This window comes from Perca fluviatilis, chromosome 16 (assembly GCF_010015445.1).
Source record: "Perca fluviatilis chromosome 16, GENO_Pfluv_1.0, whole genome shotgun sequence".
NCBI lineage: Eukaryota > Metazoa > Chordata > Actinopteri > Perciformes > Percidae > Perca > Perca fluviatilis.
In genome coordinates this window covers 12,774,772-12,793,716 of record NC_053127.1, presented here as the reverse complement: position 1 = coordinate 12,793,716, position 18,945 = coordinate 12,774,772, and the positions used below count along the sequence as shown (strand labels likewise).

Genomic DNA, 18,945 nt, shown 5'->3' with positions numbered 1-18,945 from the left:
TAAACGCATAATTAAAGGTTGTTTTCAGAAAGGATATACATGGATATGCTACTGGAAATATAATTGATTTTGTTCTAATTCTGCCATGACCTAAACTCACTGATTGGAGGATCTGGTTTGCAAGACATGCATTTATCACTGCAACACTTGGAGTAGTCACTTTGGCATGACCAGACTCCTATGGAAACTACTGGATTTTAAACAGGCAGTAAACTGAACAGCTATGGTAAAGAGTGTGAGGACACGCAGGGAGCAGAAGAGTTGCTAGTTGAAAGGGATAACGGTTGACAAAGTGTTGGTTATGTCTGGGTTAATGTTTACCTTGAGGACGAGCAGCTCATGGCCCCGCAACAGTCTGTTCAGGGTGAGCAGTCTGCTGCTGCCTCCGCTCTCAAACAACCACTTGTCTAAAATGGTGAGTGCTCCAGTGACAGCCAGTCTTTTAGCATTAGCATGTATACAAATCTACATATTCTATTGGAAGCTGGAGTTATTTAACGTAACAGTACGTATGAGTGTAATCTCATGAGACAAGAACTGTACAAACATGTACGTGCTACTTCAGAGCCTTGAAGTAGCAAGTGGCTATAGCCCCATGCAACGCGCCGTAAGTCATTAAAAAGAGCATGTACGCCAAACTCTATATGAAAAGCTCTGAATTAAATGTCTACATGCACGGCTGTAAAATGACACGTATTTTAGCCAACACTTGTGGCATTTTCGAATTGCTTCAAAGCTAATTTTCAATTCGGCGTAAATGGTTTAATGGATATAACTCAAGTCACGAGACAATAGAACTTGAAATTTCATTGCCCTTAATTTTGGACTTCAATTTTGTGAGCGCTTGCGATATAATTACATTTTCGATTTTAAGATTTCGACGAAAAATGTTGATGTGTTGAAAAAAAAAATGCTTTTAACAAGTCAGACAAGATTTATATTCTTATTAATGTAAGTGTGAGTTTGCAAACAAGCAAGCCAATATTAAACAGATTATGAATTAGTAATGACGTTTGGTGTGTGTGGTTTTTTAATGTAGGCTACAGATGGAGAATTCATACTCAGTAATTGTACAGTTAAATATGAATATTACAGAAATATCAATATAACTTGCGGCCATTGCTTGTTTGGTTCCTAATTACTGTAGGCCAGTACGGCCAGTAGTACCCTTATTTAAGGTCCAAGGCCGCCACCTTGCGGACGCAGCACTAATAGCACTTAGGTAACTGCCACAAAGAATGTGACATCGAATATACAGTATATCACAAAAGTGAGTACACCCCTCACATTTTAGTAAATATTTCATTAGGTATGGTAAAGGGTATGTGATGATGGGGGCTGTTTTAATTCCAAAGACCAAGGGAACTTTATCAGGATGCATAGTATCCTGGATACTATGCATCCTGATAAAGAGATGATAGAGAGATGATTTTATGGGAAGTACCTATGCCAATTTCTAGGTATGGTGAAGGGCATGTGATGATGTGGGGCTATTTTAATTCCAAAGGCCAAGGGAACTTTATCAGGATGCATAGTATCCTGGATCCATGAAATAACTGGCCTTTAAAAATAAATGGGAATGGGAATTTAACATAGGGGTGTACTGACTTTTGTTGCCAGCGGTTTAGACATTAATGGCTGTATGTTGAGTTATTTTGAGGGGACTGCACATTTACACTGTTATACAAGCTGTAAACTTAATACTTTACATTGTAGCAAAGTGTCATTTCTTCAGTGTTGTCCCATTAAAAGATATAATGAAATATTTACTAAAATGTGAGGTGTGTACTCACTTTTGTGAGATACTGTATAATAAATCACATCTCAAGCTTTACTTTAAACCTGTGGTTCCAGAGTAGCAGTAAAGGCTGCACTTAATTAGCCTGTCTGGATCAACGTGACCTTAGGTTAGAAGAAGTCTTAAAAAACAAACACCAACCACTGATGATATTGTAAAAATAACAGTTTTCGAGATGTAATGTTGTTAAATAAGAATTACTTCCCTGATTTACAACTGAAACGAAAACATTTAATACAACACATAGAGAGCACCACAGTAGATTGAGAAAAGAGATTAAACACAGAATAAGTGCTTATTTGAATATAATAACTACGACAGGAACAACAAAATGTACGCATTCTGAGTTTTGTGTGTTTTTGTCTCCAGTCGTCAGACTCCCACTGGCTCTCTCCTGCAGACCGGGATCAGCAGGTGATGGACCTCAGGACCAAAGGATGGGTGGATGTGGAGGGCCGCGATGCCATCTTCAAAGAGCTTCACTTTAAAACCTTTAATCAGGTTTGTGTGTGTGTGTGTGTGTGTGTGTGTTTGTGACATGTTAGTTGACTTTGAGTTCAGAATGTTTTTGTAAAGTGAGCTTTTTTTTTTTTATCACTTCCTTTGTTTTAGGTAAGGGTTCGGACTTTGGTTTAAGGCTAAGATTATATTTGGCAAGGCTGACAGATCCCTATGCACATGAACATAGTGTACAGCAGCAGGTCATCATTTCAAATAGAAGCTGTATTGATGGGATTCACCTGCCATATAAATGAAAGGAAAATAGCAAACAAAATTGCACACACAGTATGGCTGATTTTAGTTTCCGTGTTAAATAATATCAGACTTTAGCCATATTGACAGCACTAAAGCTGTCATTAGATATATCAGTCAAGAGTTGGATGTAAGTAGCTGCCTCAAATTATTGAGATTAACAGTCATAGCTAATCACTGGGATGTCAATGTCGCACCAAATCTGCATTCCTGTGCAGCTAGTTAGAGTGTGTAGAGTGTTAGAGTGGGCTTTTATTCAATTTATAATGAAAGAAAGAACACAGACACAGGCAGATGACATTTGCTTAAGTTTTTGTAGTTTTTTTAAAATTCCAGACGGCAGGTAGAGTCTGCGATGAACCTCTGTCATTTTTTGTAGTTCTTTTTTTTCAATTTAGAAAACTGTCGGCCTCTGCGTTCTGCTGTGGTCTTCACGGGGCTGTTGTAAGCTGGCTGGAGATTTGTTTGATGGAGATCAGGACGCAGACCGCCAGACGCGCAGCCATTACGCTAACCATCGGAAACACACAAATTCATCTGTGTTTATACGCTGATTGGTTGCAGGTGCAGCAGGAGGCAGGTTCCTCTCTGCTGCTGTATTTTTGTTTGTTGCTACCTGCAAAGAAAAGACTCCTGAAAGGTTGTTGTTTATGAGAGAAGCCATTATTTCTACTCGTTGTCGAGCATGGGGCTCTATAGACGGGGCAAGCTGGGTCACCTCACATGAGCAACTGTGGAAAATATTGAAAGCCGTAATAAAGTCTTGGTACTGCATGTTAAAGCACTTGGGCAACAAATGGGCAAGTTTGTCACATCTAGGACTAGGTCCTAATACAATACTGATACTGTAAGTTACAGCACAGTTAGAGTACCTAAAATTATACAGTACTTTGAGGATATAAACATGTTTTTCTACAATGAATTAATAAATGAATGTTTTATTTTCGTGTTATACTGTGGAAATGGCCCATCTCACATGAGATTTCATGACGTACAAAAATACCAAGGATGAATGAAAATTCCTGAAATTTACATTCATTTTCAAAGAAGCAAAATAAAATTATTGCTGTATATCATACACAATACATGTTCCTAATACAAAAAATAAGAACAGAAAACATAATTTACACAAAAATATATATAATAATCTGACTGAATTACATTTTTTCTCAGACCACAATATTAAATAATGTTTTTTTCATTTCACAAAACATGTCAAATGTCTCAGTGCATCAGTGTTTAACATTGTCTCAGTACAAGCAGCTGAATGACAACTTTTCCCAAATAAAATACAATACAAAATACAATCGAAAGCAAACTATTTATATTAGGAAATATTTTCTCAGAGAATAACTAAACTTGACTATGAACCTAAACATTCAATGCCAAATTCTGAGACTTTTGAGGAAGTTGTGGGATCGATACCCAGCCCTAATCGCATCCGGACAGTTTGGTAATGTCAGTCACCTTGTGACTTCATGTTTAAGGTTGGTGCCCTGTTTGATATAAGATCTGTGTTTTTTTGATAAAGTGCTTTTCAAGCCACCCAAGGACACTGTACGTGAATTCTTTAAGAAAAATTGATACAAATAGGAGGAAAATATGCAGTTATCTGAAAAGTGTGTTTTAAGTTGGTTTATATTTAATGCTTTAGTGCCTAACTTTTTTTATATTAATGAACGTCTGTTACATTTAATCCATTGCCAAATGAGTTGATACAAAGCTAATTAAGACTATCAGCTCCACACATCTCTCTGTATTTCTCAGTATGGCTATGTCTACAAAATGGTGTTGTCCTGCAACTTTTGCGCACAGAAAATCAAGTGAAGATAATTATCTCTTCTGAAGAGTCCATTACCTAGAAGTCCTCATGGGGGTGTGGCTGGGTTAGCTCAGTGGTAGCGCAGGCACAAATATACTGAGAGGTTTATCCTTTGACGCAGAGGTCCAGGGTTTGAATCCGACCTGTGACAATTTCCTGCATGTCTTCCCCCTCTTTCTCCCCTTTCTCACCTAGCTGTCCTGTCAAAAATTAAAGGCAGAAAAGCCCCAAAAATAATCTTAAAAAAAAATTCCTCATGGTGGAAGACAGAAACAGTGCACTATAGCTTTAATTTCAGTTGTCCTGATGAGCTGCGTGAAATAGAGGATGGTTACCTGAACCGAGCCCGTGGGGCCCGTCGGGACCCGTTGGGAGCGCTATAAAGCATTGAAATTTTAAATTTAAAAAAGTTTATTATGTAGGTGCATGCCTGTGTTAATGTGCGCTTGTTGCCCCGTGTGCGCTGATGCGCTCATCTGTTGACATTTCCCGAATGCCTTCCTACAGTTGCTTAATAAAAGCGGGCTTTCCACACACACAAATGTATGTGTCATCAGTATGAGAAAAGAAATGTGATTTTAACTGTGTCGGACTCGGTTCGGGCTCGGACATAAATATCTTAATACCTGTCAGGCTCGGGCCGGTTTCGGTTACTGCTCTGTCGAATGCGGGCCGGGCTCGGACAGAAAAATGTGGCCCGATCCGCACTCTAGTGTGAAAATGATATCGAAACCTTTGAAACAAGTCTTTACACAACAATCTGCACTTCAGATTCAGATCAACTTCATGATCCCACAGAGGGAAAGTTGTTTGGGCCGGTGCTCCCGACCTCACAAAGTCCACAGTGAAATCAAACACAGTAAGAACCCAACATAATCATATAACACATTTGATCCCATTGACACAGAATAAAAAAACAAAGTCAAATTAAAGCAGTCAATCCACAACAACAGTGCATGGAATTCACAGAAGCTTTTGAAATGAAGAAAATATATAGTATTTTTGTAAAATATTCTAAACTCAAGGTTGACTTACAAGCTGTGTCTGAAGCTTTCGACTGTATCCCAAAACCCTCTTTAACGAACGGAACTTGCTCCGGTGTTTTTGTGACTATACAGTTTGGTAACGTGATAACAATTTGGTCATGAAGTCCTTTATATGGCCAGTTGTTAAAGCCATGGGATATGATTGAAAGTTTCAGAAAACAAGCTAGTAAGTGAGCCTTGAGATTAGTATATTTTACCACACATCGGTGTTGCCACAGATATGTTTTTGTAGTATGTTTTTGTTGTGAAAAGGATTTTCCTGAGTCTTCTGTGTAACTGACCTGCCTCAAGTTGGTCTGCAAACAACTTAATCATGCTTGTTGTACCAGACAGGTGCGGTTTATCACAGCACAGGGAAAATATGACTTTAAATTCCCTGTGACTGTATCACACTTATTGTGAACTGTGTGGTAGTTCATACCAGTTCTATTACTTCTGAGTGTAAAAGAAAAACTAAAAGTGATACACTAATGTTTTTTTTTGCAGCTTGCTACTTTGCCTCAGCCCTGTATTGGGCGAAATAAACTGCAACATCTCAAGGCCACTTAGCGGACATCCTCTAATCCTGTCGTTAGTTGTTTTAGCCCCTAAAATAGTCAGTTTTTACACTTCCCTGTGTTTGAAGTCGGGGGGTGAGCGCTGACCTCCCCCATCTGTTCCTCCTGGCTCTAAAGCCTCTCCTCTTACCCTGACACGTCAGGCTGCATTACCCTGAGACGCGCCAGGCGGCCAGTTGGCAGCAATTGGGGGTTCGATCAGAACGATTTCTTTCACAAACAATCAAATTGGTTAAAATGTTTCATCTCGTTCACAAACCACTAACAACCCCATCATTCCTTCTGGTAGATGTGCATTGCTTTCTGTTCTTGCCCATTGCCACCCTCCTTTCCCCATCTCTGTCTTTGTCTGTCTCTCATTCCCATTCTGTGCCCCATGTTATTGGGGAATGAGCTCATGTTGTTCCAATTTTACATGTTGGCAACTCTCTGCGTCTGTCTCTCTGTCCCTCTTTTTCACTCTCTTTTATTCTCTCTCCAGACACCCCTCCAGTTCTCTGATGCATTTTCACAAACTCTCTAGCTCATTTTTCATGGCTGTTCTTAAAGGGCTTTTACCAGAGGGGAATGGAGATGAGGAGCGACACGCTGGCTGATTTCCATTCACCACTTATCTGCGAGTGATGGGCTTGAGGAAATCAGATCCCCGAGAGTTTATAATGAGAATAACAAATCCCCTCTCTGTGAGTTGAAACACTTCCTCTACTGGTCTCTAGGGGGCGGTAGAGACGTGTCTTTGACTGTATCCACAGTGGCAGTCTGTTGAATGAGCAAACACATGAGGCACAGAGCCACTCTTAGCTGCGAATGAACTAAAAAAGAGCATGACAGCTGGATTTGCTATTTTGACTTTTTATTTTTCTTTGATTACTGCGTGTGGAAAGTGTTATGATGCTGTTGCAGCTCAGTAATTAATCTGCGGCATGTGGGTAAACTGTGCGTTGATAGTGGCAGTAGTCTGTGAAGTAACTGAGTTATTTTCCTCATCAAGTCCAGTGATGTTTAATCAGGTTTGAGAGGTGAAATCCTCCGTCTGGAGTCACTTTGGTCAGTGAGAATCCCTGCAATCAAGTGTGTGTGTGTGTGTGTGTGTGTGTGTGTGTGTGTGTGTGTGTGTGTGTGTGTGTGTGTGTGTGTGTGTGTGTGTGTGTGTGTGTGTGTGTGTGTGTGTGTGTGTGTGTGTCTTTAATACTGTACATTTTGGTTGGAATTGTGTTTGTTTTTTAGCTGCAGTCACTGAAGTTGTTTATGTATCAAGCTTTATGTCATGCATGTTTACAGATGACCATCTGCTTTACGTTTTGGTGGATGAATTGGAAACATTCATGCGACACAAGTGAAATGGGTTGCCTTAAGATGCAGTTTGTATAGGAGAGGTGAGCTGTGCATGCTCAACTGTTGTGTTATGTTAGCTGAAGTTGACAACGATGGCATTCCATCTCTTCCCCACAAATACTCAGTCATACAGTGATGGGGGGGGGGAGAAATCACTCAAAAGCTGCATTCGGGATGGGAGAATGGCTGGTTGTTATCTCGAGTCTGTCCTGCAAAGTGAACAAGCCCCTCCTTAAGTAGAGAAACCTTTTTAACCAGGTAAATATCTGTGAGTGCACTAAACTGTTTTTATTTACGGGTGAACCAGGCAGAAGAGCGTGTTCACCAGGGAGAAGTTAATTTGGGTTTCCAGGTTTTTTGGGGAAAAGTGCTGAAATGATAATAAATTTACAACAATTTTACTTAAGTATTTGGGGGGGAAAATTATATCATTCTAAATTGAATATCAGGTCTTAAATATTGAGTATTTGGCTGTTCAGACAAAATAACCAATTTGAAGACATTTTCTGATATTTTAAAGACCTAATGATTGATTAATTGACCAATTAAAAAACAGATTAAAGGATTATAAAACTTTAGTTGTAGCCCTATTTAGGTTACCTCGTCAACTGTGTTCATTTAGTACATCATACAGCCACTATGGCTACCAAAGAGTTAGCAATGAGCAGTGGTAAAATTTTGACTCAAAAACGAAAATCTTGAATGTTGACCTTATGTAAAATTAAGTATTAAACACTATTTACTTTATGTCCAAGTCAAATTAGCATTCATGAAAGGTACTTTGAGTGAATGAGACTGAAGAATTCACTAAAGTCATGGTTTTATAGGAATAAATTGCTTATTATTAATCAATAAGATGCAATATATTGTTAAACTATTCAAGAATATTTGCAGTATTCACTCAGTGGTATGTTCTTATAGGGGCTATATTGCTGCATTAATGTTTGCCCAACCTCTCAGTGACTTCTGTACATGTCTATGTATAAGATATAAAGACTTGTATTGAAAATCAGTTTGAAAGGGTCAGCAATCAGGCCTCCATATATCTAAAAGACAGGGATGTGTGTTCGTTGGCTACATTCAACCTCATAATGAGCACATAACTGTCACAGACTGATGCCGTAAAACTCCACAAAGCTGTGTCAGAAACTATTTGAGGTCATGTTAGAGCGCTATTCAGTGTCAAGGTTTGCTAGAATAAATGAATAAAATGGCACTTGATTTTTTTTATAAATTCACAACATTTACAGTCATATTTTTGCAAAACACAATGCAAAAAATGAATATGACACAAACTTTGAGACAAACAACATGCAAAAGTTGTGGATAACCACAGACTATAAACGCATTACAAGCACCGGAAAAAGCTGCAGCGTCCACACACAGCTTTTGGACTTAAGTTCCAATTTTGAGACTGAGGAGAGCATTGCTGTGTTCCGAAAGCTCCCTCCGCTCGGCTCTCAGAGGTTGATCCCCCCCTTTTTATATTCAGTCGGGGGGCTCCCCAAATCTCCTTCAAGCCTCTGCCTCTCGTTACGGGCCTTGCTCTGCTTGTGTTGAATAAGTTGTCCTACAACTCAAACTGAGCCCCTGGGTAAACCAAACTCTCAGAGCCATCCCCCTCCTGCTTCACATGCATGCTCAAGGGTTAGACTGAGGAATTATTTTGCTGACATTGACCACTTCCTCGACTTTGCCTTGTTGTACTCCTTATGAAGTTCTCGTCTGACATACAAACAATTCACAAAATTTAATTCAATTTTTTTGCACAATTACACAATTTATTTCTGTTTTTTGTTGAGAGTTTGTCGATTGACAAGTGTGTAGTATGATATACAGTTATTATTTTTGGTCAGTTATCAATTAAAATAATAAACATTTGCTGGTTACAGCTCCAAAAATACTATGACTGCCATGGTTTTCTTTATTAATATTGTTTTATTATTATATAATGAATACTTTTGAATACCGATGAAATTATTAAGTGAAAAACTAATGTCAGTATTGTCAGTAGACCTAACTTAATTAATTGTTAATTACATTTTTGTATGTTCTCAGAGTACTGCAGAGTTTCTTAACTATGGGATAGGTGTGGTCAGTAATTTTTTTTTTAGTGTCATAAATAAACGGTTTCAGCGGCTTTTCCACCCTAACAAAAATAAAAATCTGTCGGAAACACAGACACCTTGTCATTTTCTGGCATAAAAATGTGTTAATGAATGTTTAAAGAACCTTAAATAATCAGTCCACCAGTCTTTTAAAATTACATATCTATACACACATGTATACATAACCGCCCTACACAAGCGCTCACACCATATCCCTTACTCACAGCGAGAGGCTGGTTAATCGGCTCAGCGGTGTTCAGTTCCCACCTCCGTGTCCAAAATGGAACATTCCCTGGGAACTGGAGGCATCACGCATTCATCTCATCTTGTGAAAATGGCTGCAGGGAAGCAGTGAGGTGTGGCGCCCAAGCGGAGGTGGTTAGATAATCTGGCTATCAGTCCTTTGGTAAACTAAGATGGCCCTGACGTCTGCGCTCTTTTGACGAGCCCAATGTCTTTTTAAGCCTTTGCTGGTAACCCTGCAGTTAATGAGGGGGTTTGCATAAGTTGGCCTTAACACCATGCCTGAGCATTACATGACACTCGTTACATGAAGAGGAACTGACTTGTGTGAACATTTGTTACACAGGACATCAGTCACTTAATGAGTGTTCCCAGCGTGTATCACCTTTGTCAATCACCTTTGGGTATCAAATTGAAGCTCTTCTCAGTGTCTCTCAACTTAAAGAATGTGCATTCGAGAAGATTATGACGTTACACAAGCCTAGCAGAGCTCTCTCTACTGCATGAGAGAACTTTAGCGCTTGGCAGCTTTGCTTCAGAATTATTCAATATTTTGCTTTAAGTTACATGTCAACTTAGCGGGCAGCCTTGTCCGGCCAGCTGGAAGCTTGTGGAGAGCTGTTTGGGAAAGGAGAGAAATGAGACATAAGAGGTGTGGTCGTCATCATCATCATCATCACCACCACCACCACCGGGCAATTCACAGCGTTCTTGCCTTTCACTGCGGAGGAGCGAAGGTTTTCCAGGGGGCTGACGCGGGTGATGATGGGGCTCGCAGGGTAATCATCGGGTAGTCGTGGTGGTGTGTAATGGAGGAGAGCAGCTTGTCTTTGTGTGTGTCGACACATGCTTGTGTGTATGCTGAGGAGCTTTGCATATGTGCATTCGTACATGCATCAGTGTGCATGTGTGTGTGTCTGTCAGAGACTAGTAAGAGTAGGCACAATCTGCATGCACTTAGTCCTGGCAAGACAGAGCAGGCGTTTCTAAGCCTCTGGACCGCGTGGCGGTGGAAAACCGATCTGTAAATAACAGACACATGTGTTTGAAACTGAGTCTTGTATTCCAGCCCACGGCCGCAATGAGAGAGAGAACACCGCTCTGCTCCGACGTCAAATTGTCTCATCCAGTGTTGTATGACAATCATGCCTTAATAGCACCAAATTGACTCCTCAAAAGCGGGTGCGCAGGGAAAGGGGCATAGCGGGGGTCTGCTGTCGGGTGTTTCTGATTATTTGAGACGGGGGCCTGTATAATGTCATGTCAAATTATCGGACTCTGACAGCTACAGCTTGTTGGGCCAGTTGGAGAGGACGGCTAGCTGGCTGAATGAATGGATAGCCAACTGGCTGGCTGACCTGTTGGCTCGAGAAGTGTGGCCCTGACAATACAAATGGGGTAAACAAAGCACTTTAAGAGGGAGAGTCCTTGACCTCTGTTGACATAAGACCTCATATGGAGTTGAGGGTTGGTTTATTTCCTTGTTTGGCCCAAGTGTAGGGCGTTGTGATGACCTACAGGTGACAGATAGGCGTAGCGCTGCCACTTTGGCAGTATTGTGTCCTGCTACTCTCCTTACTGCCCCCGAGGGACCACCACCTGTGAGAAAAGGCCGATACAGGGCGATTTTTCATGCCTTTTCAGGATTTCAAGTTATTTAAACATTCAACTCCAATTCATCTGTAGTGGGAGATTAAATAGCTTTTTTCTCGCCTCTTTTTTTGCTTTCCTTCGACTGAAGAGACTTCTCTCAGGGTTCATGTTGCGTACAGGCTGAACTAGTCATCTTCCGTTTCACATTCCGCTGTCCTCCAAATTACATTTTGCTCTGTGGTTCGTTTGCACATCAATGAGGTCGAAATGTGGACATGTAACTTTTCAGGAAGTGTGACACTTCGCTTGATAGAAGCAGTGCAGCCAGCGTATTGTGCGGCACTTTGAAGTTTGGATAATGAGTATTGGCTCGAGTTGGGGTTGGTTCATTGTCAATTCAAATTAAATGGATTCAAAATGCTAATAAAAAACACAGTGCTAATACAGCATTTGTTCTTAATCATTTAGCAAACTTCAGCATGCCATGAGATGGCTTAGGAAGAAAAATACACTTCTTGAATTAAAACAGAATTGAAGTGACCAATTATTTATCCAGACTACAAGTTCCTTCATTGGAAATTTGTGGAAATATATCATACAGATGTGAATGCCGATGTTTGCAGTTGCAGGCCAGTGCAACTGTATTATTGTGGTAATGTTGCTTTAAAGTGGTGTGACCCAGTTGGCAGACATGTAGTGTTAAAAGATATCCTCCCTGTATTAAAAACGGAAGTATAACCATTATTCACATATTCTGATCAAGGCCAGGAGCATGAAAACAGTCAATTTCCAGCGGGAATAAATATGAAACTGTTCCAGTAAAATGAAACCCTATATTTTTACAGTCATGTAGACGGCAATAATCAGCATACAGCTTTTGGACTTTTGGCCAGAAGTGAAAAAAATTCAGCCAAGAAATTAAACGGGCATTAAGTAAAGCCCGACTGGATTTCTTTTTTTTTTATTGGCTAATACAGATTTTTTTCCGATAACAATAACTCTGATCACAGTGTATCATCTAATAATCATTCAACAATTTTGATAATGATCCCTCAAATTTGAGTATTAAATTACAAGCAAGACATGTACTGAACGGGATTTTTTACAGTTGAAAAAAAAAAGAAATACCTAAAATATATCTTTGGCATTTCTGTATTGTACAATTTACAATTGTTACTGATCAGCTAACCTATATAACAATACAGATATATCTGTAATTAGTCAAAATTGGCCAATAATATTGATCTGGCTTTAGCATAAGTAATCTATGCAGAGTGGCCTCTGGAAATTTCAACATAGAAATTAACATTTCACATGGGGACAGGGAAGCTCATTAGCTTCTGCAGCTGAAAGGTCCAGAGAGTGCAGATCCACCACAGCAACGGGTGCCTGGCGCCAATGATGATGATGATGATGATGAAAATAAAAACAAGGGAAATTATTGATTTAAATGTCAGTGTAAAAAACTGTCTTAATGTTTATTTTTATCCCAATTTTGGCCAATCGGGAGTGTGTTGAAATGCCAAGGGGATGAATCTTTGTTCCATAACAAAGTCCAGGCTGGAAAGTGAGTTTTTGGTGTTTTGAAATGGGACAATGTGAAGGAACCCTTAAGTGTTCACACAGAATCCTTTTAGCTGTCACTCAATGTTCCTCGGCAGCAGATTAGCCTGAGCTCAGCCCTGAGAGAGAGAGAGAGAGGACATGTTTGGACAACACCTGACATGACAGGCTGCTTAGCCATCTCCATTAGAGCCAATAAGAACTGAGAAAAAGCAGACCGCCTCAGTCTCCAAATTGGTGCCAGTGGGGTCAAGTTGCAGGAATATGCCAATTACTTAAATTGATCAGGAGACGGTTTCCTTGATAACCAATTTGATCAAGCTGCTGATCGTGTTACATGCGTCGCGCTGCACAGGCACCGAACAGGACGTCTCAGAAATTGGTTACAACGCACTAAAAAGGCTAAATGCAATTTCTTCTGCGAGAGTAATTCTGTTTCGTCATGTCAGGTGGTGGACGGGGCTGCAGCCATGTCCTGTAAACAATGGTGTTTCAGTTGATTTAATTAGGCAGGGAGGAAGTATTTAGGGGCTTAATTGAGATTGCAGTGGGAAATTGCTCTGAAATAGGCCTAGCTGATTTTTTTTCTCCTCTCTTCATAGTGGACATGACGAGGGATTTCACTCTTCTCTTTGTAGATAATTAAAATAACCATAATCACTCCCTGGATGGCCTGTGATTGGAGAGAGCCACATGCCGTACTCAAAATATGAAGAGTGTGTATGTTTCTGAGTGTGTGCCTGCATGCTATGTGCAAGTATGCATATATACACATACATGCCTTCAGAGGGTTTTCTACATGCACAGAGACGCCGTCTTGTGCGTCTCTGTGCCTCAGATGGCAGCATTGTTCCTTGTGCTGCATGTGTCTGCTGCTACATGTTTTACTAATTTCTTTTATAGCTGCAGCAATTAGTCAAGAAATCAGTTAGTCAATCCAGAATTTTATCCAGCTATTTTAACTATTTTGATAATCAATTCGTCTTGAGTAATTATTCTAAAAGAAAAAGAATGCCAAAATTCTCGGGTTCCAGCTTCTCAAATATGAATAGTTTTTGGTTTTCTTAGTGTTCTATGATTGTAAATGGAATATCTTTGGGTATTGGACATAACAAGACATGTGAAGATGCCACCTTGGGCATTTCTCACCATTTCCTGCCATTTTTATAGACCAAATCGATTAAAATGCGAAAACAATTGACTGATTAATCTATAATGAGAAGAAGTTTGTTAATTGCAGCCCTACTTTTTTTCATCCTGGGTTTACTGATTCTGACCTTAATATCAATGCTGCAACACGGTGGCATTTGTTGTGATGGAGCATTGTAATTTTGTAAGATCTCTTACAGCAGGATTTTTGCGTGTGTTTTTAATAGTTTCACTAAATGATTATGTTTATATTGTTGGACTATGTTTTTTTAATAGCATTTTTCCAATCAATTACCTGGGAGCCACTGGCCAGGTTGTTCTACAATTGTGTTTAATTTTTTGTGTAATAATATATATATATATATATATATATATATATATATATATATACAATAATAGAAGAGAAATTCCTGAAGTTTTTGATTGACGGTTGTTTCTTCCTAACCAGGCATTTGGCTTCATGTCACGAGTGGCTCTGCAGGCAGAGAAGATGAACCATCACCCAGAATGGTTCAACGTTTATAATAAGGTAATAACTTTCTCCACATTATGGCCCAAATCACAATTTGTAATACTGATTGAGGAGTGACTTACAGAGCTGCAGTTGTTTAGTATCCATTACAGAAATCATGGCTTGTAGAATCAAACAGTGTTATCACGGCTACGTGCGTTACTGCCATATTTACAATGCTACGGTTGGTTTATGACAAATTGCAGACCCACCGAGATCAGTCAACCCTGGATAAAGTCAGATTTTTTTCATGTCAAACAATCCAACACTGGTGAGCTCGCCACTCAAAGCCTGAAACACACTCTGTTAGTCAGGACGACGAAAAACCCCAGTAGCTTCACACACTAATCCCATCGTTTTTCTTGTGAAAAGCTCTGCAAATATCTCTACCTAACTTCCACAACCCCAACGCTCACGCACGCTCTCACTCTCTCTGCCTCAGAAATAAAGTAGTGGTTGATATGACAAACCCAGTCCCTGAAAATCTCTCAGCATTAGGCTGTAGCCACTGAGTTACTGTGTGGTGGACCGGGTGCTCTGACAGGAATGCTGCTCCTAATCCACTCTTTATTAAAGTGGCTGTAGAATAGTGCTACAGGTCTCTGGGCCCCCACAGCACTTTCCAGCAGACACTTACACATAAATCCCACTCTGAGCTTCAGCCTCGACAAAATAGATGCTGTATACTGAGCTGCTGCTGATATTCTATTAATATTCATTCATGCTCTATTCTGTTTTATTGGCTCTCAATAATAAGATGTGAGTTTGCAAACATTTTGTTTTTGGGCCAGAGCTTCTCTCCAGGGAGTAACCTCATTGGTTGAGTCAAACCTCAGTAGGTGGAGCCAAAGGCAGCCTGCTGGACATGGAGTTGGACATCCACTAACTTTATCACAGTTCCTGCAGGACAATATCTGTCACTCTATGTGGATCAAGGCTTAAAGAGATAGTTCAACATTTGGGGAAACGCTGCACGAGAAATGCTTATTTGCTTTCTTTCCAAAATTCAGATGAGAAGATTGATATCAATCTTATGTCTGTGCGTTAAGTACAGAGCTGGAGTCAGCATGTTGCTAGCCTAGCTTAGCATAAAGACTGGAAACACCTAGCCTGGCTCTGTCCAAAGTGAAAAAAAAAAGAATACTTAACTACATCTCTAAAGCTAAACAGAAATGTAGAAAGAACAATTTGTGGTTTTAAGTGTCAGGTTTAGTTCCATCATAGTGTCAAAAAACGTTAGCGGACGTTGTTTTTCAGTAATTAGCTCAGAGATTATCGGCCAATAAAATTACTGATTTAGCAGGGGGGTTGTTAACAGTTTTGTATCCGTGTCACATTCTCATCCCCCTAAAGGTCTGATCCTAGAATCGCCCCTGCCAATCACAATGTTTGTTTACATGAACTTCCGTGTAGAAAACTCCTGTGTCCTGTGCATACAATTGAACAGCACTGAGAAAACGGGGACAAGGAACAACTGGATATACTCTCATCTTGTTTATCTAAAACACGTTTGATGCTTTCACATGTCAACACTTTTACCAACATTAGGTTGGAGACCTAATTTACCTCTCACAGACAAGAAAATGACACCACCCAAACTAGCAGTTAGTCAGTCTGACCGGTGGTGAGATGTTGCTGTTTGTAACGCTAGATTTGATTTATCAAAGAAGCGAGCAAAGCAACACAGTACATAAAAAAAGCGTTAAACCGCCATTTGTTTACCCGGAAGTGATTTTTGTGTTTGCGCAATGTCACAGGGATTCAGTCTATACCATGGTCTATACCTAACTCCCTATGAAAGTTTGTTCTTAAGTCAACAACAGTCTTGAGACACAATTGAGGCACAATTACATTTACCAATACCTTTGCTGTCATGAGGACAAGCAGACAGCCTTCTCATTCTTTCAGAGTTAGGAGGTGCAACACTCAAAGGAATACTCTTAACGAAAAACCCTTGATGATCAAATACAAATATTAATACTAATAGCTGCTGTGGTATTGAAAAGTGGCTCTTCGAAGGTAGTTTATTGTTGGAGAACTGCAGCTGTAGTCAGCAGTTAAAAGGGATCCCAATGGTGGTCGAGAGTCACGGCTACAAAATAAAATAAGTAAATAAGAACGTAAGTTTGTACATAGAAACCACTCCTTCAACATAATCCGCTATATTGATTCAATTAGTTCATTGAAAATGTAATTTTGACCAGATATCCTTCTTTGCCATCTAAACTTGACAATTAGATAACATGCACTTTGGGATTTTACCAAAAATGTTTGACTCTTAAGATTTATTTTGTAGTAAAACGTTGATTGTAGTATAACTTATCCTGTTTTTGTTTTGTGATTGCAAATAATTTGTATGTGTCCTAACAGGTCCAGATTACATTGACTACACATGACTGTGGAGGACTGTCAAAGCGGGACATCAAAATGGCAAAGTTTATCGACAAAATTGCACTTTCAATGTAATGTCTTTGTCTTTAATCAGAGCCCACCTTGTTTCTATGCTTTCAGTCACAACTCTGCTCAGTCAAAAAATGATTCCTCATGTAAATGATAAAATACTATTCATTCATAGACCTCTGGGTTCTAAATAAAACCTGTGAAAGATATTCTATTTTAATATTTGTATTTTGTTTGCAGCATATCTTGTACAAGCTTTCTCTCAGAATAAAACTTGTAAAACAGTGCTGTCTCTGTAATTGATTTACAATAATTTAGCTCTGCGCTGACTCTTAAATAAGATGAAACTTCCAAGGTTTTGTAGTAAACTTTGCTCTGTGGTTTAGATTCAGGATTCCATCACCAACTGACTGGCAGATTTAATTTCTTTATGTGTGTGTCACTGTGTGGGTTTCTTGTTTTCAGCAGTGTTTATTTTCACACATGGAATTAAAATTGAGAGTGTAATTGCTCTGCAGTACTATGTCTGGTACTTGCCAATGATCCAGTGGATACTTTTCCCTGTCGGCCCTCCACCAGAGCACATGTTCTCCTTTTGGTCATGGAGAGCGGAGCAATATGACGAAGGGGTGAAAGTTAGTAGAAAGGGGATTTATGTGATTTATGGTTTGGTAAGGGATGAGTCAGATAGGGCTGCTGTGTTTTCTTGACTGGATCGCCATCAGGAGAAGATCAGAAAAGCGTGTAATAAAAGCCAAATCGGTAGAATTGTGTTCATGCTGCCAACCTATGTAGCAAAATGTCTGTCTGTCCTCTCTTGTGCTTTGTAGCTTTGTAGCCTGGAGAAAGTTAATGTATGGATGATGTATCCACATAGTGTATGCCCAAATTGGTTAATTGGTCAATTGTTTCTTAACAATTAGTAATTATGCTTTGTCAGCCTTTTTTAATCAGGTCAAGGTGTATACAAATCCCCCAAATTTGCATTCTTTTATCAATCTTACTTATGTTCAAGGTCTTGTACCTAAAGGAATAATTCAGCATTTTCGAATGTAAAGATATTCACTTTTTTGATGAGATTTAGATGAGAAGATCGATACCACTCTCATGTCTGTATGGTAAATATGAAGCTAGGGCTTATCTTAATGGGTTACAATCCCCCAAACATAACTGAGTTAAGTTACTTTAACAACGAAATGAGTGGCATAGCTGAGGACGCCTAGCAGTGACATTTCTAGTTAAAGCACAAAATGTAAAAAATGTGGCGAGAAGGCAATGTGACAGTCTGAAGAGAGGTGCCTCCACCACAATTTGTAGCACGCTTGCTGGAAACAGCAATTCGATGCTGAGCAGCCAAGGTCATTACAATGAATGCAAATTGGCTGGCCCCTGCAAAGTAGAATGGCCTTTCTGGCCCCTTATCTTGACTTTGAAGATTCAGATAAAAAATGCTACTCTCAACTCACCTTGTTGAAAACATTAAAATTAGGTGCACCTGTAATTTCTGAAACTAAAACGTCTCAACCAAAATGTTGATTAGGATCACGCGACGCGCGACACAAAGTGCAGCTGCAGCAGAAAAGAACATCCGTCCTTTCTACATGAGTTGGTGCAAATCAAACTGGGGTGTCAGATGTGGTCACTGGTGGGAAAATATACTACCAAAGTATCACATTCACCCATGAGAAGAGATTTATTGAAATTAGATAACAAAATGACACATCCTTTTGGTTTAAAGCATCACAGATTGACCTGGTCAGGTGAATGTGTTTTGCATAGTTCACTGTCAATGTTTCATTTCATGTTTAATTTCAATAGATATTCATGCTTTTCAAATAAACTCCCATTTCGATAGGTCATGTTAAAAAGTTTTGTGTGTAATATTTTTTTTCAGATGACATTGCTGGATCAAACCCATAAAACTCAGTATGTAACCTACGCTTGACTGTTGCTGCCGAAGCTCAGTTTTCCGGTTTCTTTTAGGCGTTGACTAACAGGATAACTTGAACCTTATGGGCTATAGACTGACTGCATTTACATCAGATTAAATAATTTGTCAAATTTTCC

At 39.6% G+C, this 18,945-nt stretch overlaps 1 protein-coding gene across 1 annotated transcript; it reads left to right on the top strand.

The window, feature by feature from the left end:
* The first annotated feature begins 89 nt into the window (after positions 1-89).
* Positions 90-17,163, top strand: LOC120575629 (pterin-4-alpha-carbinolamine dehydratase 2-like). Its single transcript, XM_039826448.1, has 4 exons — positions 90-415; positions 2,168-2,299; positions 14,416-14,496; positions 16,849-17,163. Exons 1-4 carry the CDS (start codon positions 302-304, stop codon positions 16,942-16,944), a joined length of 423 nt encoding a protein of 140 aa, XP_039682382.1. The 5' UTR covers positions 90-301; the 3' UTR covers positions 16,945-17,163.
* The last annotated feature ends 1,782 nt before the right edge of the window (positions 17,164-18,945 follow it).